Source organism: Desmodus rotundus, chromosome 4 (assembly GCF_022682495.2).
Source record: "Desmodus rotundus isolate HL8 chromosome 4, HLdesRot8A.1, whole genome shotgun sequence".
NCBI lineage: Eukaryota > Metazoa > Chordata > Mammalia > Chiroptera > Phyllostomidae > Desmodus > Desmodus rotundus.
In genome coordinates this window covers 102,107,974-102,128,525 of record NC_071390.1, presented here as the reverse complement: position 1 = coordinate 102,128,525, position 20,552 = coordinate 102,107,974, and the positions used below count along the sequence as shown (strand labels likewise).

At 39.7% G+C, this 20,552-nt stretch overlaps 1 protein-coding gene, 1 long non-coding RNA gene and 1 other non-coding gene across 5 annotated transcripts; 1 reads left to right on the top strand and 2 right to left on the bottom strand.

Moving 5' to 3' along the window:
- Positions 1-1,214: 1,214 nt before the first annotated feature.
- Positions 1,215-12,526, bottom strand: GAR1 (GAR1 ribonucleoprotein). Of its 3 annotated transcripts, none has more exons than XM_053923190.1 (7): positions 12,410-12,526; positions 11,842-12,082; positions 10,181-10,335; positions 9,574-9,633; positions 6,060-6,207; positions 1,887-1,964; positions 1,215-1,506 (listed from the first exon to the last, which is right to left on the bottom strand). In XM_053923190.1, the coding sequence occupies exons 2-7, from the start codon at positions 12,068-12,070 to the stop codon at positions 1,493-1,495; spliced, it is 684 nt and encodes a 227-aa protein (XP_053779165.1). In that variant the 5' UTR covers positions 12,071-12,082; positions 12,410-12,526; the 3' UTR covers positions 1,215-1,492. The 3 variants fall into 3 exon arrangements, with proteins under 3 accessions (XP_053779165.1, XP_053779164.1, XP_053779166.1); XM_053923189.1 differs by lacking the exon at positions 12,410-12,526 and adding an exon at positions 12,234-12,344; XM_053923191.1 differs by lacking the exon at positions 12,410-12,526 and adding an exon at positions 12,316-12,338.
- On the bottom strand, positions 2,218-2,356 carry LOC112296477 (small nucleolar RNA SNORA66). Its single transcript, XR_002973919.2, has one exon. It is a non-coding gene; the product is annotated as a small nucleolar RNA SNORA66 (small nucleolar RNA).
- Positions 12,384-18,804, top strand: LOC123478599 (uncharacterized). Its single transcript, XR_006653855.2, has 3 exons — positions 12,384-12,918; positions 15,492-15,634; positions 17,906-18,804. It is a non-coding gene; the product is annotated as an uncharacterized lncRNA (long non-coding RNA).
- Positions 18,805-20,552: the final 1,748 nt, after the last annotated feature.

Sequence of the window (20,552 nt, the reverse complement as noted above, 5' to 3'; positions counted from 1 at the left end):
TAAAGAAGGAAAAAATAAGATGTGAAAATAAGATTAAAGGTGGCCAATGACCAAAAGATACACACCTAAGAAAAAGGTGAAATCTCTAAGTGGTTTATCTACCGACATATACACTACTTACATCACAGACATTTTAAGACATTTTTTTTTTAATGTAAAATTAGAAAGTGTGTGTGTTATTATTTGTCCTTGGGACGATGTCATGGCCCCTTTGGTACTCACGTCTTTTATAAACCAGGCCTAGAACCCCTGGCCCGAACTGTAAAACTTCCAACCCAACCATTCTAAATCAAACAGCCTTCTGTCCCATGTTGTGAAAGCACAACTGCTTCTTCCTTGAAACAGTAATTTTCAACACATTTGTTCGTTATATACATTCACAGCCTACATATTTACTAATGTTGCCACAATCCATTAATCCAAAAAGGTAAGTAAAACCCACAACACAGACACAGACAATACTATATGCTACTCCCAGTAGTATTAAGTTAGGAAATTTAGGAAAAGACATGGCAACATCATTCTGAGAAAGAACACAAGTCCGGGGGAAACCAGGGAGAGGGGGAATGGTCCTGCATCACAGTGTTCTAACTCGCTCTCGTGACCGCTTCTGACACAACACCAACGGGGACCAAAACCAGTCCCACTAGTTGTGTCTCTACACAGGATTCTCGGTGTGTAGCAGGAAGGAAATCAAGAATCTGCTTATGTGAATGACATCTTAAACTTTTAGAATCACCTTAAAAAAAGTAAAATAAGAATAATCAGTAAAACTTTCAACATTCAAACTATATTGAATGAGAAAAATTAAACTTGTCTTCAGAAATTTCTTGAACTTTAGTTCTTACTTTGAACAAAGCTGTTCCAACTTTAATAGAGTTGTAATTCATGCTAAAATTTTCTGATAAATTAATCATTATAATTAGAGACACTGCTTACTAAGATAAAAAAAAAATACAATAATGGGTGTTGATGTTCTTGTATATAAAAGCCAAATACTTTGAAAGGGGTGTTAGCTTACAAATAATATTAAAGCATTACTTCGCTAGCCTAATTTTTAAGGATCAGTTACATATGTAGATAAATCATTTTCTCTACATGAAAAACACTGGCTTTAAGTTTTAGTTGTTCATTTTAATTTCAAAAATAGCTCTGGTTTAATTAACACAGCTCTAAATAACTTAAAAGGATAAAAGACACTTTTATTATAAAAATTCAAATATGCTTCATATGAAAGCTGTCCATTTATTAAGCAACCACAATTCCAAGCAAAATACAAAACATCAGAACACCTGTTCAGACTCCTGTAGAGCATAAATGCCTCCTATTCTGTCCCACTCATGTTTGAGTGACGCTGACATCCAAATGCCACTGCCATATAATCCCCAGGACTTCAAGACTTGCTCAAAAAACAAATCTCTGATCCCCAGAAGTAGGTCGTGCAGGTTAATGCAGAAATCAACTGGTAAAGTTCCTCTGTCAACTGTTATAGCTAATGTCCTCTCCCTGATTAAAAGAAAACAAAAGTATTAAAGGTATAGAAATGAATTTTTAATAGTACTATCACCCAAATCTAAAGTTTAAAATCAACATTAGTCCTTGTAATGTTTAGCAAACATACTTTACCAAATTTAACTGCCATTCATATTATACCTTTTTATTTTTCCAATTTAAAAATACAGCAAAATAAACTAGAAGGTAAAAAAATTCAAAGGGAAAAATTAAGAAAGAGTGATATAAACAGAAGCTATAAATTAGGATAAAGCAAAGAACACCAGAGTAGTCTACAGACTTGCTAGCAAATAAAAATAAAACTAAATAAAAATTTTAAAATGGTAGGCAGTACCAATTCTAGAAATTCAATCATTTAAAGATTTTTCATTTACCTCTGAAACCACCACTCCCTCCTCTTCCTCCTCTGAAGCCTCCACCTCTACCTCCTCCTCTTCCACCTCTAAAGCCACCTAAAAATAAGACACATTTATTAAATAACTGCAGCCATTCATATTCTGACAAGCCTACAAATGTCAATACAATTCCTACAATTATAAAGAAAAATACAGATTCATAAATGTATCTTGTAGAGTTTTTTAAAAAATAAAAATGGAAAAAATACAGAAGTTTCCCAATTGAGAAGCAGGCTAAAACCCTAGATTACAATTTTTAAACAAATATTCTGTTTTTGTTTTGGGTTTTTCTTGTTTGTTTGTTTGTTTACACTGTACTAGGATAGAATGGACCACCCTCAGTAGCTTCTGAGGCTAATACATTTTATCACCATAGTTACTTTAGCAAACCTGGTTCTCCTCACTTCTGTGACAAGTGTTTTGTTTTAATGAATTAGGAAAGTTTGTTACTGTAAAGCTGCATTTAGCCCTATTGTTAACTGTATGAGCATCTTAACCTTTTGGTTACGGTAAATACTTTTTTGATTAAACAATGGCTTTTTATAAGAATAAAGGAAAGCAGATAATGAGTGGTTTTCATCTATGCATTCTACAATGAACACACCCTTTAAGGTTAGTCGGGCTACATATGGACCATCATTGATACCACATGTAGATGAGCCTTGAAATTTTAAATTTGTGCAGCAGTTTTCTATTACCCAACACATACTGGCTTCCTATTTCAGTCTTCCTTTTTACTTATTTGGGGGCTTACTTTGTAAGAAATGATGAATTAAAAAAGAAATTATAGTAAGTTCTAGCCACAACAATCAGACAAGAAAAAAGAAATAAAAGGCATCCACATGGAAAAGGAAGAAGTAAAACTGTCATTATTTGCAGATGACGTTATACAGAAAGAAGCCTAGAGTCCACAAAAAAAAAAAAAAAAAAAAAACTATTAAAACTGTTAAATGAATTCAGTAAAGTAGCAGGGCACAAAATATCCAGAAATCAGTTGCATTTTTATATGCCAGTAATAAACTATAAGGAAGAGAAATTAAGAAAACAATCTCATTTACAATTGCATCAAAAAAATAACTTAGGAATAAATTTAACCAAGGAGGTAAAAGATTTGTACTCAAAAAATTACAACACAATTAAGAAAGAAACTGAGAAAGATACAAATACATGGAAGCATATAACATGCTCTTGGATAGAAAGAATTAACATTGTTAAATGTCCATACTACTCAAATCAATTTATAAATGCAATGCAATCCCTGTCAAAACTTTTCACAGAAGTAGAACAAAGGATCCTAAAATTTATATGGAACTACAAGAGACCTCGTATAGCCACAGGCATCTTGAGAAGTTAGAATAAAGTTGGAGGTATCAAAACAGTATGGAAATGGCATAAAAACAGACACAATAATCAATGGAGAATACAGACTAGAAAGCCCAGAGATAAACCTACACCTATATGGTCAATTAATCTATAACAAAGGAAGTAAAAGTACATGATGCAGTAAAAACAGTCTATTCGATAAATGGCATTGGGAAAACTGGACAGATACATTCAGAAAAAAATGAAACAAGACCACCTTCTTATACCATATATAAGAATAAACTAAAAATGGATTAAAGACTTAAATGTAAGATCTGATACCACAGAAATGCCTAGAAAACATAAGCAGTAAACTCTTTAACATTGCTCTTAGTAGTATTTTTTTTTCTCATACATCTCCTCAGGCAAGGAAAACAAAAGAAAAAATAAACAAAGGGACTATATTAAAATTAAAAGGTTTTACACAGCAAAGGGGGCCACTAATAAAACGCAAACACACCCCACTGAGTGGGAGAACATATTTACCAGTGATACACATGATAAGGGGGTTGATATCCAAAATTTATAAAGAATTTATAAAACTCAACATCAAAAACAAACAATCCAATTTAAAAATGGGCAAAAGACCTGAATAGACATTTGTCCAAAGAGGACCTATAGATGGCTAACTGACATAGGAAAAGATGCTCAATGTCACTAATCACCAGAGAAATGCAAACTGAAACCATAATGAGATATCACCTTACACCTGCCAGAGTGGCTACTATCAATACATCAAACAAGTTGGTAAGGATGTGGAGAAAAGGGGAACCCTTGTGCACTATTGGTGCAATTGCAAATAGGTGCAGCCACTCTGGAGCTTCCTCAAAATATTAAAAGTAGAACCGCCTTAGGACCCAGCAATTCCACTTCTTGGTACTTCTCTGAAGAAATCCAAAACAGTGATTTAAAAAGATATATGTACTCTTATGTTCACAGCAGCATTACTTACAATAGCCAAGATATGGAAGCAACCTAACTGGCCATCAATAAATGACTGGATCAAGAAGATATGGTACATACATACAATGGAATATTACTTGGCCATAAAAAAGAATGAAACCTTACCATTTATGACAACATGGTTGGACCTAGAGGGTATTGTGCTGAGTGAAATGAGTCAGACAGAAAGATAAATACTATGATTTCACTTTTATGTGGAATCTGAAGAACAAAATAAAAGAACAGAACAGAAACAGACTCACAGATAGAACAAACTGAGAGTTGCCAGATGGGAGTTGGGGGACTGGGTGAAAAAGGTGAAGGGATTAAAAAGTACAAATTGGTAGTTAAAACACAGTCACGGATGTAAAGTACAGCACAGGGAACACAGTCAATGATACTGTGATAACTATGTCAGGCAGGTAGTAGACTTATCCGAAGACCATTTCATAAAGTATGTAAAGTCTACCCACTATGCTGCAGAGCTGAAACTAAGATAAAATAATATTGAATGTCAACTGTAACTGACAAACAAAAAACACAGTAACTTTTTAAAAGAGCAAGTATTAGCCCTGGCTCATGTGGCTCAGTGGATTGAGCTCTGACCTGCAAACCAAAGGGTCGTGGGTTTGATTCCCAGTCATGCCTGGGTTACACAGGCAGGGTCCCTTAGTGGGGGGCACATGACAAGCAACCACACATTGATGTTTCTCTCCATCTCTTTCTCCCTACCTTCCCCTCTCTCTAAAAATAAATAAATGAAATATTTAAAACAATAAAAAATAAAAGAGAAAGTATTAAAAGAAAAAAAAACAAATACACATTTCTAAATACTGGTATAAAAATATAAAGGTTTTTAAAAAATAGAGTTGTGAATTTTTTTTAATGTTGTGTATGAGACCAAATATAGAATAGGAATGAGGGGATCTCTCTCCATCAACTACCCAAAGAGGCACTTCCAAAAATATTTTAAAAGGAAATGTGTTTGCTCTCTTAAGAAATTATCTCCTAGCTATCTAGATCCAAAAAGTACATTTATAGAGTGAAATAATAATTAAATCAAGAGACAAAATGTGAAAAAGTGAGTTGTCTCTTTTCTGATCCAGTAACAGAAGGTTTCCAACCCCATTTTCAGCTCCTCTTCCTTTCCCCATTGGCTCTGCCCCAGTTCCAGTCATCCACCCACCACACTCACAGAAGCACGCCCAGTGCTTCTTCATTCCTTCTTTCCCCCAAGCCTGCTTGTCATTTAGTTGCCCATGATAATGAATGTACCAAAGCTTTGAGGAAATACATGTTGAAATACTGACCTCAAAGCAATTAATTTATTGATAATGGTCTTTGACATGACATCAGAAGACACAGATTTTATTTCTAGGCTGCCAATTGTTTGATTAGGACAAATTAACTTTTGTAAGCCTCCATTTCCTCATCCAAAAAATAAGGATATCACCTACCTTGCAAAGTTTTCTGAATACTAAAATATACTTAGCTATTAAAGAGACTGTATGACCAGCTCCCAGCATACAATCAACACTCAATGACATTAATTAAAATTCAGTTATGATCTTATATTTTATAAAATTCCCAATAAAACATGAATAACTCAGAGATGAAATCCCTCAAAATTATACTTTGTTAGATTTTTTCTTTTTAAGTAAGTTCATCAAAACTAACATTATTATTATTACTATGGCAACTTGCCAAGATTTAAAGACAGCTTTAGTAAAAAAAAAATAAACAAACAAACATTAGGGAGATTTGCCTATGTACAAAATTTAATTGTACCACATGAACTGACTGCAAGTTTGAAATCTCATTACAAATTTTCTCCCACTAGTCACTTACCGCCTCTACCACCTCTGCTTCCTCCTCCTCCTCTTCCTCCTCCTCCTCCTCGACCACCTCTGCCACCGCCTCTTGGAGGTCCCTTCTCACCTGGAGGTCGAGGTAAAAACCTCTGCAGTGGCAACAGCTTATATGGGTCTATATAAAACTGAAGTATAATAGAAACAATTAAAGTAATGACTTGGAGGTAGTCTAGTATAATCATTAAGAACCTACATTTAAGACACCAAAATGCCTGGGTTTAAATCTCAGCTCTACTATATACTACAGTACAGTCCTGGACAAGGACTTAAGTTTCTTTGTGCCTTAGTTTTTTTGATCTGTAAAATCAAGATAATAAAGTACTGGGTTGGCCAAAGAGTTCATTTGGTGTCTTCCATAAGATGGTTCTAGTAGCACTTAGTCATCTAACTTCATTCAAAACAATTCTGTTAGATTGTATTGTATCAGCGTGCATTTAAAAAAAGCTCAACATAATTGGTGAATTTTTGTGTAACCATTTTAACACTGAAGATGGAAGGAAAGAAGTGACATTTTTGGCATACTATACTTTATGATTTCAAGAAAGGTAAAAATGCAACTGAAACGCAAAACAAGATTTCTGCAGTGTATGGAGAAGGTGCTGTGACTGATTGAACATGTCACAAGTGGTTTGCAGTTTCATGCTGGAAATTTTCACTGGACCATGCTCCACGGTCAGGTAGACCCGTTGAAGTTGACAGCAATCAAATTAAGAAATTAATTGAGAACAATCAATGTGAGACAGAGGAGACAGATGACATGCTCAAAATATCCAAATCAATAAAATCATTGGTGAAAATGAAAAATGTGTCCTATTTTACGAACAAACTGAACAAACTTTTTGGCCATCCCAGTACCTACCTCATATGATCCTTGTGAAGATCAAGAGAGTAAAGTACATAAAACATCTAAACTTTGGCACATAGTAAGTATAACAAGCATATAAATAGAAACCAAGACCAATTCAATCTAATTCTTCCTTAGAAATAGATAATGCCTTGCAAAAATTAACTACATTTTAACGCAACAGAATTGCTATAAGAAAAATGAAACCGTTAAAAATTTAGTATTAAAGTCCAAAATAAAACATATATCCAGTATGTCTACTAGCTATTTCAAGACTTTAATAAAAGATCAATAATGTTTTACTGAAAATATTAAGTAATGGAAGATTTGTAGAAATTAAATCCACCATACATTTAGGGTTAAAAAAAACTTGTCTTCACAATAATGAAATGCGTACACAATGGGTTCACAATTTTACACAAAACATGCATGAAGGCTTCAAAACTTAGTAGTGTAATAAAATGTCTGAATCCCTCTGTAGATATCACCTCATCACTTTCCTTCCCTGCAGAAACCATTCCCTTAAAACCATTATCTAGGTCTGCAATGGCCAATGTGGCAACGACATGTAGCTAGACTGAAATTAATTAACAATAAAAAATTCAGCTCCTGAGTCACACACCACATTTCAGGTGCACAAAAACTACAAATACTTAAGGGCTACCATACGGCAGGAATTTCCATCTTTGCCGAAAATCTGACTGGACAGCATTGGTCTAGAGATCATTACAACAACAAGGGCTGGGTAAGGAAGGCTTGAACCTGAACACTGAATCTAGAAATGGGGAGATACAATGTACTAGTTTAGCATCTGTGATTTAAAGAACAAACAAAAAACAACTAAATAAATCCTCAAATAAATAATGCTGTGAGAAAAGGCAGGTATCTAGACCAAATTTAAATGGCTATTATGGGCAAATTCTTTTCTTCAAATGAGAAGCCTGGCTCTTAGGCCCACCGAAAGCAGTGCAATTTCCCACCGTATACTTGTGTCAGGGTTTCCACAGCCAAATGCCAGATGCTAGCAACAAGGCATTGTGCCCATCTCCTCTCCTATCCCAAGCTGGCTTCTGGCCCACCACTCCACTGGCTCCATGACTCGTTGACCTACGTGTTGCTATTTCCCATGAGAACTTTGCAAGAGTATTCTGCCTTGGCTTAGGGGCCCCTCCTCTTGGAAACATTGTGCTCTTGACCTTTGGGTACCACTTTTATGAAACTCTCCTGGTCTGCCTTCTCTTTTTTGGCAGTTACTTCTCAGTGTGGACTTACAGATAAGATAAATTCAGGAGGTGCCCCAAAGCTTCTTCTTAGACTCTATCATACACTGCCTGTTCAATGACAACTTCCCAATTCCACCTCTAGTCCACTCTTCCTTTGAGCACCTGTGTGAATGAATACCTCACAAATGCTTCAAACTCGTTACTGCGCAAAACTGAACTCATTCTCTTCCCCCAATTCCCTTCTCCCAGTGTTGCCATTTTAGCAACCAGTGACACCATCCACAAAGTGTTGAAATCAGACATCTGAAAGATGGTGGCATTTTTTACTTCAATTTCAACAGCTCATTAATTACCAAAGCCTATGGATTCTAATTCCTGTAGCTCTCATAAATTCATCCATTTTTCTCCATTTCCACAGTCCAAAATCTCTCTTCAGGAGTAATGCAATGGCCTCCAACCTGGCCCCTTCACAGAGTACTGACCCCTTCCTAGGTTTCTCTTTTATTTTTCCTGAGCTCTTAAGTATAAATTTAACCATGTTTTTCCTAATATTGAAAAACAAAACTAATACTGACATCTGAACTCTTTCCCATGACCTGAAGGCCTTAAGTAATCTAGCCCCCACCTACCTCTAGTCTTAATTCACAACTTTCTCATTCTTAAACCTTCTATGTCCAAGCTGTACCTCTGCCTTTTCCGGATCCTTCAAGTGGCTTACTGTCTCAGACCTGCACGTATGCTTTCTCTACTTGTGATGCACGTCCTTCTCCTCTTTGTCTAGTGCAACCTAACTACATCAAAGTTATCTAGGAGCCTTCCTCTTTACAACTGAGTCCCAGTCCCTACCTAAGACATTCTGGGTCAAATTTCTAGGGAGTGCAACCCAGAAACACATCTTCTTAAAAGCACCCCCAGACAATTCTGACATGAAGTGGTTTGGCAATAATGGCTAGTCAACTTGCAGGTCTCAGCCTCACGCTCACTTCCTCAGAAAACCAAGACACTAACTTTGGGGCCACTACTAACATTTTCATAGCTACCCGCAAATACCTGAATATTATTGAAATATCTGTGAAATCATTTAATATTTGACTTCTCTCAAATGAGTTTTATAAGTTAATATTTTACTTAGCATGTTTGGCCATGCAAGCCTTTTCAATAAGACAGTTTTACATAAACTAAAAAACATAATCTAACAGCTACAGCAGTTGCTAACATGAACAAGGAATACCTTCTGAAAGCTAGTATTAAATAAATTACTCTTCAAGATAATAAGTTCAGTGTTTGAAGTACAGAATAGGTCGATTTAAGAGCTTCACTGGTGAAATACTGAGGGAGTCTCGAAGTGCCCTACGCAGGACTGCCCTGGGGTAGGTCATTCACTCATAAACCCAAGGGTCCTACATACCATGAGCTTGACTCACCTTCTGTAGTTTTTTAAAGGATGATGCCTTCATGTTTTCTGACAGTTTAACTGAAAAATACTATTAATTGTATTAAGGAAAAATCAATTAAGATTAAAAAAGGTAACCATCTGAATTCATACGTAATTTTAAAAACAAGGTTAAGATATATGGAAATGTTTAGGAAAAGTGAAAAATGAGTTTCCCAGAAGAAATTAGTATTTTGTTTTAAAACTTCCAGTTCCACCATATTATTCCAGGGGCCCCATCATATCCAAAGCAAATTACCTCTATCCTGCAGCACTTATGCTAATGGAAATCATTTCTAAAACCTTCCAAAGCACCTATCTTTACAATAAGGGTTGGGCAAAAGTAGGTTTACAGTTGTGAGTATACAAAAGAGTTTATTCTTATAGTTATTTATTATATGTTTTCCATACAAACTGTAAACCCACTTTTGTCCACCCTTGTATATATGGAAATGCATTCTCCTCTCTTGATTCTCCTTTCCAATCTTAGCAATACTGTCATGAAGCAACAAGGTCAATTTAAATTAATGCTTAGCTCCAGAAAAAGCAAATAGTAACCTTTCAATGAGATTATTACATCTTCCAATTAAAAAGGATACAAAATCTCTAAGTTGTCCAAATATTTCATCCACTTTTCCAATTTGTTCTTTGTTTTCTAAATAAACCGGAGCATTGAAATAAGGCACCTTATTTTCATCTGTGGTACATTTACAAACGATGTCATCTTCACAGGAATGCAGGAACTCTCCTAATACTGAAACAGGACAAAAAAACATTAAAATATAAAACAATTTCAAATGATATTGACCAACCTCTCTTGAAAGGTTTCTTGACTACCTGGGATTTCACAGTATCTGTTCTCCTGAGGAACAAAAGCCTTCGAGTTGATATTCCAATCCCTCAAAACCAGCTGTGTGACACGGGATAAGGGCCTCACTTTCTCTACTTTAGTCAGTGTCCTCATCTTTAACACAGGGCTAATAACAGGTCCAATGTCTAACATAGTATTCGGAGTATTAAATACAATATCAAATGTCAAGTGCTTAGAAAAGTGCCTGGCACACTGAGACCACTCAGCCTGTAACAGTGATTTTATTACATCAATAACTATTATTATTTGCTTAAACACTACATTGCCTTTTAATGTCTATTCTTTCTTCTCCCCAATCCCTAATGGTAAAATCAGTCTTGGTCCCCCCCCCTTTTATACCTTCCCACTACCATCTCTTCACCAAGGACTGTTCAATCTTTTCCAGAAAAATGCGGAATCTCAAAATAACTACCTTCATTTCTAGTTGACTGTCAACCCAAACTAAACTATACATCACACTGCTGCAAAAGCAACTCTCCATCACTATTCACTCCGGCTCAAAATCTGGGACATTTTCACAATTCCCAGCATAGTATTAGTCAAGTTCTACCGAGTTTGTTTCCATTGAAATCTCTCCCCCATCTAACCCTTCCTTTTTCTTCTCCCTTCCACCATGCTCTCGCTGTTTCTCTCAGGCAAGGGCTGTTGAAATGGCCCTGGGCTAGGAGCTCCGACTAACCTCTACCCTCTGCACACCTTCTCGCACGCGGACCAAACCCATTCGCTACGTTGGACTGTGTTCATCTTTTCTCCTCTTTGACCCACGCTTCCACTTTCCAATCTGTCTCACTTTCCGTGACTTCCATCCCACCTCATTGAAATCACTCCAAAACTGCTCTAATTAGGTCTTTTTCCTGGCCTCCCCTGTGCAGTTTCCCTCTAAGCAAAAATTTTTCCCTCAATTCTCCTATAAGTAAGATAAAGCCTGTTCTTTGGCATCAGAAAACTTGCTCTGTATCTGCAATACATCACTTACTGATTGATCACTTGTTCCTAACTATGACCCTGGCAAAAAAACTTAACTATGAGTCACAGTTCTCTTACCTGCAAAATGGGAACAATAGAGGTAAGCATAAAATATTACCTATTTACTATCTTCCAGACCAAGCTCAAGTACCCCCGCCGTGATGCACTCTAGGCGGCCTTCAGCCTGCTTCTCCTCCCGGTTACACGCTAGAGCACGGCTGTAAATCCGTTTACAGCATCTCCGCAGACTTCCCTCCCCAGCCAAGCAGCGCCCGCCGCGTGTGAGCTGCTGGACCTGTTACCGCACCAGACCCCAGTCAAGCTTCCCATGATGCAATCCCACAGCTCCCTCGGCCCCTCCCCCCCCTGCTCTCCGCGCGCCCCCGCCCCCCCCCCGCAGGCTAAGCTTTGAAACCGACATACAAACCACGTGCTCTGGAGGTCCCTGGTCTTGGCCTTTATTAAAGCCCCCGCGGCCACCCCCACGTCCAAATCCTCCTCGGCCGCCGCCGCCGCCTCTGAAATTGCCGCCGCCTCTGAAATTACCGCCACCTCCACCTCGGAAGTGGTTGCTGCTGCCGCCGCCTCGACCGAAGCCGCCACCTCCACCGCCTCGATTAAAGCCTCCACGACCTCCGCCTCGAAAGGACATGCTCGCTGTCACCTGGCGAGAAAACCAGCGCGTGCCTTGTGGTCACTGTGACCTCCGGGTACAGCACCTCACCGCTGAGCCTCGGTGAGAGGCTCCATTAAGGGGGACCGTAATAACAGCAACTCCGCTAACAAAACCAACAGCCAAGCCGCCAGCGACGCACCCGAAGGGTGACGAGTGTCGCCTCCTCATCGTCCTGTGAGCGCCGACCCACCGTCACCAACCTCGTCGCCCTCGGCTAGTACCTCCTCCCCCCGCGGGCGGCAAGGTCCCCACGCCGCAGTCCCTTCCCTCCCGCCTCCCTCCGGGCCGCAGCACTCCCTGCACGCGGCCACTCACCGGACCCACGTGCGCGGCGGGCCGGGCGCGCACACCCACCGCCCCACTTCCGCCGCGCACTCGCCTGCTCGGCCACCGTACCGGGCCAACTGCGGGGGCGAGCCCAGAGCTCCAGTAACTGGCTTACGACACACGACCGAACGAAACTCACCAGCGGGACGGACGGCGCCGTCGACTTTCCGAAACAGCCTTTAGCGCCGGACGAGTAGCTTAGTGTCTTACTTCAGCCACTGGTTTACGACAGCTAGACTTGCCTACCGACGGGCCAAGGAAGTGACGCAGGGCGGCGGCGTCACGGCCTCGCGCGGCGTGGTGCTCGGCGTCGCTCTGGGAGACGTCTGGGCTGGAGGCTCGGCCGCTCGCCCGCGCGCCCCGGACGTCCCCGGCGGAGGCCGGCTGCCGCGCTCGGCCCTTGCTTTTCAGGCCGCGAGGGGATCCCCTCGACCCTCGGTTCGTTGCCAGCTGCCACCCACATTTCCGAGTAGCTCTGATCCGCGCTCTGCCCAGAGGTGGGTCTGGGCGCGTGGGTCCCGAAGGCTTATCTGCGTGGTTTCGGGTCGTTTTTTTCTTCCTTGTCTTTTGAAGTAACGCACGGTGGAGGCTGAATTGTGGCAGTACTTTTGTCCTCTGGTTTCACTAGAAGAAAAAGATGCCGGTGTATTTTTAAAGAAACTGTGTTCTTTGATGGGGAAAACCGAACCACATTTTTATCTTTTGTACCGGATAGTTTATTCCTTTGTCAAGTACGTTTTGAGCACTGCCGGGCTGTACATCGTGTATATTACAAGCCCCTCTCCCCTTCTTTCTTTAAGCCCTTGATATCTTGTTTCAGCTTCCGCTAGCGCTTCTCACCCAAAGAAAGCTGATGACTTAATTATTAACTTTGGTTTATTTCTTTTACACTCGAATCTTCTGAGGCGTTACTTTGTTATTTAACACGAACGAGGATGGGGCTTGGTACCTATTTCAGGGTTATTTTGATTTCAAAAGAACTTTGTATACTTCACTATGGAAATATTAGGAGTCATAATATGCCTTATACACTAGAGTATACGCGGCTTGAGAAAGCACCTAATATAGTCCTACATATAAAAGGAATTTGATAAACGTACTTTAAATTCTATACATCAGAGGTAGGATTATTCATAAGTTACTTTGTGTCATTTAATATTTATTTGCATTCAGTGTTTCTCTATTTGGTGCTCCATTTGCTGTCTCCAACTCAGTGTGATGAAACCATTGAACTTTAATGGGACCTTCAAGAGAAGTGAAGGCCCCCAACTAATTAGAGGGACAACTTACAACTTTGGATTCTCACAGTCCTCAGTCCTCTTCTGGCTCCCTCCTCGTGCACTTCCCAAATTGTTCATCATTCCAGTTCTCCGTTTGTCCTCATGCTCTTGGTGTCTGAATCTTTGGGCTCAGACCTGTCAGCACCCTCCTCTATCATCAACATTCCTGCCCCAGCCTTCGCTGCTGTCTCTTTTATCCAAAGCTACCACTTTCTGTTCATTCCTTATAACAGTGATCCCCAACCTTTTTTGCACCAGGGATCGGATTCGTGGAAGACCAATTTCTCCACCAACTGGGGGCGGGGTGGGGGGGCGGCTGGATAGTTTCCATGTGATTCAAGCACATTACATTCAAGCTCACCTCTCGCTGTGCGTTCAGGTTCCTAACAGGCCCAGACCGGTACCCCTCTGCAGGCCAGGAGGTTGGGGAACCCCACCTTATAAGGTGGCTTTTTGTACTGTCATTACAGGCCTCCTGTTTTCACTACCACACTTCCTTGTGTTATTCTTACCCTAAATCACCCAATATGATCTACAAGAATTCAAAAGTACAGAAAGAATAGCAGTGAACTACAACAATCTCACATTCTGAGCGTCTTTGTGCCTCAAAATAAATACTTACAGGCTTAACTTTCCTTCTCTATGTACTGCATGTGATGACATAGTGACCTTACTAAAACATGCCGTGCCATAGCCATCCTCAGGACCCCAACTATCTTCCCATTTCCTTTAGCAACAAATCTAAATTAAAATCTCCATCTTGATTAGCCCTCTGATAGAATTAGTTTTATTTTCCTCCTGTGCTGTACACCTTCCTTCTGCCCCCTCAGGCCAGCATTATTGCTTTGCTTCTCTTTCTCTGCAGCTGTTGAACAGTTCCTGCTCATAAGAACTCCATTTCCCATTCACTAGACCAGCCTTTTTCTGCCTTTTCACCCTGGAGGTGTCTTTGAAATTTTCATGTTTCAAGTCTGTGCCAAAAAAATTTATATATATACGTATCTGATGAGCAAGTTGTAGACATAATGACCCAGTAATAATTGTTAATGCTTTTCTTTAACTGATAAAATACATGTAACATGAACTTTACTGTATTTGTCGTTTTTAAGTGTATAGTTCAGTGGTTCACACCGTTGTGTACTCAGTGCCCTTTCAGCAGAGACTGGCATTGTGCACCTGAAACCTGCATGATTTTATTAACCGGTGTTACCCCAATAAATCCTGTAAAAAATATTTAAAAATTTAAAAAAGAATGTTTCTCTGTGAATCTGTTTATTGTTCTATTTATTGCTCTACTCTGTAGTTTCCCCCCTCACAAAGGATATCGATTCTGATGCAAATTAAGTGGGAAAGGAAACTTCTGTTTTTCCTTTGATTTAGTAAAGGTAGCAAAATGATTTTAGTGAGTGTTAACCTATTTTTATAGGCTTATATATGCATAAAAGTGTTATACTTGAAACTCAAAATAATGAAATTTACCTATTTAGTAAGAAATCTTTGCTTGTCTTCTGCTGTGTGTATTCTCAATTCTGATTTGACCTTAAGGCTGGATTACACAGATTTCATTTGCAACCAAAATGAGATGATTTCCATATTTGTTCTTAATGCTCATTAGATAAGAAAAAGCTTGTTCACACAAGATGTTGAAAAATACAGTAAAATGTTTACTACTTCCCTATAAATGGCAGAATGCTTTTGCAGAAATCCAGATCGCGTAGAAGTGCAAATCAGTAAATTTCATCTTATGTTTATAATCATCAACTCACAAAGTTCTTCCTCTTTTCCCAAAGTCAGGTGCTCAGGCTGAAAAGAAGGTTCAGAGAAAGGAGCCCTCCTTCAGACATGCCCTTGTGTTGAAAGGGAGGGAACACACTGGTCAGTTTGTTCTGCAGTTTTCCCAGGTGACTGGGTCTCAACTTGACACTTGAGACTTGTAAGTTCTTTATTATCAACATTACCTATACCTAGAATTCTCTTCCATCTCCCACTTCATCCTCAAAAATCACCACATTGTGGCTCTGGGTGTCATTCTGCAAGGTGAAGTTCTTTCAGTTCTTGGTCAGGGCATGTGCCTGGGTTGCGGATTTAGTCCCAGCTGGGCCCCGTATGGATTGATGTTTCTCTCTCACATTGATGTTTTTCCCCCTCCCTTCCCGTCTCTCTAAAAATAAGTAAATAAAATCTTTTTAACAAAATCACCACATTGGACCCTAAGTCATGTTTGCAAAACAGGTCCTAATGAAGTGTAAAACAAAACAATGGAATTACAAAAGAAAAATGAAATCCTTAAAAATAAATCCTTAAAAATCCTTAAGATTCACTTTTACCTGCAAGCTCCATGTTTTGCAATATTTACAAAATGACAGGAACAGAAAGCTATCTGAGTCATAGTTTACAAAGCCTTTCCTTAGATTTAAAATGTACCCTTTGATGTGGTATGTCAGGAAGCCTTGTTTGTTCTCAGTTGGCTGGGGGCAAGGGAGGCTGGGGAGGATCGGAGACAGAGTTCAAGGGGGACAGGCTGATGCCATCAACCTATTATCCCTCCCTCAGTACAATTCAGCACTCACCAGTTAGCAACAGCCTTCCGTCCTTACATCAAAAACTGACAACAGACTCAACTAAAAGAACATAGTCGTGCAGAGCACTGCCATATAGGTGAACGATTTCTAGCAAAATTATTAACAGGCTGCTTAATTTATTCATCACTGCAAGTGCTGGCATTGCAATTGCATGGAGAAGGAATTCAAAAGAATTTTTCCAGCCCTGACTGGAACGCAAGTTCGATCCCTGGTCAGGGTACACACCTAGTTTGAGGACTCAATCCCTGGTTGGGGTGCATACGGGAAGCAGCCAATCCACATTAATCTCTCATCTCTCTCTCTTTCTCTCTCTCCCTCTCCTCTCATCAATAAAAACGTATCCTTGGGGGAAGATAAAAAAAAATTTTTTCCAGTCTTTTCTGGAACCCCTAGTAACCTCTCACAGAAACCCTAATGATATCTACAGACCTCAGCAGAAAAATCTGGACTAGACTATAAGCTCCTGAAGAGTGGGAACCACGTCTTACATATTTTGGTGTCCTAAGTACTTAGCATAGTGACTGTAAAAAATAAAAAAACTGATGCCCAGTAAGTATTCATTGAATCTAACTGAACTCTTCTCTATACTTTGAATTTCTGTCCATCCATTAAGATTCTATTTGTGAAAAAGTCATTATAGAATGATCAACAAAGAGATTATAAAAGAGATGGGTGGAGCAGAAAGGATATAAATACATTCGAATTATGGGATCCAAGATCTAAGAAAGCATACATCCAATTGTGCTACTGAAATTAGGAAATCCAATTAAAATACTTGGTAAGGAGATATTGTAAATGACAGAGAAGAAAAAGGGCTTAAAACTTATATTGGAACAAAATTTTAAAAGGGCTTAGCCAAGTTGCCATTAAATTGGAAATATTAATATAAACTCATGACTTTCTTAACATTTTTATTGAAATTTCAAACATGGCCAAAAGTTGAGAACATTATAATGAGCCCCTATGTACCCATAATCCATCTTCAATAATTACCAGCTTTTTGCAGATATTACTTCATCTACAGACCCCTAGATTTTTGTAGTATATATATTTTTTAATAGTGTATTTTGTTATAAGCCCCAGATAGCATTTAATTCATAAATGTCTAGCAGAGATCTTTTTAAACATAAGCACCATACAATTATCACATCTAATAAAAGTAGCAATTCCTTAGTATCAGCTAATAACAGTCCATGTAGAATTTTCCCACATTATTTCAAAATGTTTTAATAGTTGGTTTGATTAAGTGAAGATCCAAACTATGCCCATGAATTACATTTGATCAACATATCTCTTAAATGTCTTTTATTCTGTATCAGTTTCCTCTCCCTGTCTTTATTTTTTTCATGACATTTACTTATTGAAGAAACAGTTTTTTATTTGGTAGAATTTCCCATCCTCTTGATGGTATAAATCATGTTTCTCTATTCTCTGTTAGTGAGAGCTGGAGAATTGATTATGTTCAGGTGCAACTTTTTTTCCCACAAAATTCTTCCCATAGCAGCACATGAGGAGGCCTGATGTATGGTGGTCTCTCTCTTAGCAATGTTAAGGTTGATCAGTAGGATCAGAATCAGCCTGGTTCATCTATTAGAAAGTTTCCACTTTTTTTTTTCACCAAGATGGCACTGAAAGTGAAGAAGGAAGCTTCCGCCCCTCCTAAAGCTGAAGTCAAAACAAAGGCTTTGAAGACAAAGAAAGCAGTGCTGAAAGGCGTTCACAGCCAGAAGAAGGAGAAGAAGAAGGAGGAGTAGAAGAAGAAGAACAGCAACAACAACAAGAACCATCACTTGTCACCCACCTTCCTACAGCCCAAGATACTGAGATACTGAGGCTCCAAAGGCAGCCGAAACATGCAGGGAAGCGCCCCCCACAGAAACAAGCTTCACCACTACGCCATCATCAAGCTCCCCCCAACTACTGAGGTAGCCCTGAAGAAGACAGAAGATAACATTCCCCTTGTGGATGTCAAGGTCAACTAGCACCACATCAGACAGGCTGTTAAGAAGCTCTATGACATTGATGAGGCCAAGGGCAGCACCCTGATCAGATCTGATGGGGAGAAGAAGGCATATGTTCCACTGGTTCCAGAATATAATGCTTTGGATGTTGCCAAAAAAAATTGAGGTCCCCTAAACTGAGTCCAGCTGGCTAACTGGAAATGTAAAATTTTTTTTACTGTGAAAAAGAATAAAGTCCCCTGACCAGTATGGCATGGTTGATTGGGCATCATCCCACAAAGCAAAAGGTCACCAGTTCAATTCCCGGTCAGGGCACATGCCTGTGTTGCAGGATGCATTGGAGAGACAAGACATCAATGTTTCTCTCACACACTGATGTTTCCCTCTCTTTCTCCCTTACCCCCTCTCTAAAAATAAATAAATAAGATCTTTAAAATAAATAAATAAATAAAAATAAAGTTTCCTTCCAGCTTTTCTGGTTTTAGCAGCTATTAATGATCATCTCCTAGATCTATTGGTTCATGAGGGGCTGCAAAATAGTAATATGCTAATTTTGTCATTTCTTCAGCAGTTATTAATTGAAATAAAGAACTTCATTTTAAATTTTTATTTCAATCCTTTATTATTATTGTTCTTTTTAATGCTTCGATTGTTTCATCTTTGGTATATGGGAGCCCCTTCAAGGTGGGTCCTTTGTCTTTTTATACCATTCACTGGCCTCTGATAGCTTTCTTGCTTTCTGACACAGATGCCTCTGATTGATTTACACATTTCCTCCCCAAGCCCTTTCTCCAAGGCCTCGCACGCTGAACACCTTCATAAGGCACAAACGATCCAGAGGGCAGGAGACGAGACCTGGCATGTCGGTGAAATTCTGAGAAAACCAATGCTCAGGAACTTGCCGGGACATATTGTCTGAAATAAAAGACAACTTGTTTCATCTTGCACTTCCTTTCATAAAGAAGGAAGCACAAAACGTAGTCAGCTTTGGGGGGAATATTCCCTTTTGGGAATATTTGCTTTCTCGGGGAATATTTCACCCTGAGGAGTACTGCTCCGGCTGCCAGAACAGGAAAGGGTTCTGAAGTGACCCAGAAGACCCCGCAGTGTTGGGGGTGTCGGTAGTGAGAAAAAAACATTACAAAGTATTCGAGGAAGATCCAGTGGGTTCTCCCTCAATACAGGACCCTAGGATTCAAGAACAAGGCCATTCTGTCTGCAGCAAAAAGTGTGCTCTTTTTGAGAAATAACCTGTGAGTCCTGGGTCCTGGTAAATGTGGAATAACTGAAGACGGGACACATCACGGCTACATCACCATGTGGCCAGAAATGCCCATTATGAGCTGGGTCTTAATAGACCCATGAAGCATAAGGTTGAGCAGGCCTAGTAAAAAGGTAATATGGAAGTGTTATATCCAGAAACGAACACAAAAAGGACCCAAGGGCACGAGCAAAGTGCGTGAGCAGGTAGCTCGGATTCCCTACCCCAAATCCAAATTGCTGCCCCTGTGCCCCTCTCTCAGCTCACCCCTGTGGCTCTATGGGGAATCTGGTATGACCAGCTAGAGGAGGAGAGAAAAGCTTGTGTTTGGTTTACAGATGGGTCAGCTCATCACAGTCACACTTAAGAGTGGTTTTAAAAGACAGTGGTAAGGAAAATTCTCCCAGTGGGCAGAGCTTCAGCAGTACACCTGGCCATCCACTTTTCCCTCCATGGAAAAATAAGTGGCTTGAGGTTAGATTGTATGTGGAATCATAGGCAATAGTGATTGCCTGACCGTCTTTTTTTTCCCCCCCTAGAATGAAAAATATGAAGAGATTAAGACCAAGAAAGCCTGAGGTAGGAAGCTGTGGATGTGCATATAGGAGTGGGGATGAAGTGTGAAAATCTTTGTATCATATGTGAACATCCACCAGAGAAAATGCACTAAATAACCATCAAAATGACTCAACCAATTGATATCAGCGGTTTCAGTCATCAGCCACCCCAATGCTGACACAAGGGGCACAGGAATGAAGTGGTCATGGTAGCAGAGATGGAGGCTACCCATGAGGCCATTAGGATGGACCCCCAAGGTTTAGTTAGCTACAGCCATCAACAACTGTTCGATCTGACAGCCATAGTGCAGAGCCCCCAAGATGGCACAATTCGTTAAGGATACCAATTAGCCCCTGGGTGGTAAACTGACGCAGTCTGTCCTTTCAGCCTTCAAAGAGCCAGTGGTACATTCTTCAGGAGTTGACTTACATCACAGATTAGTAGGTCCGTTTCCTGTCTGCAGGGCCTCAGCTAGGTTCATGATCCAAA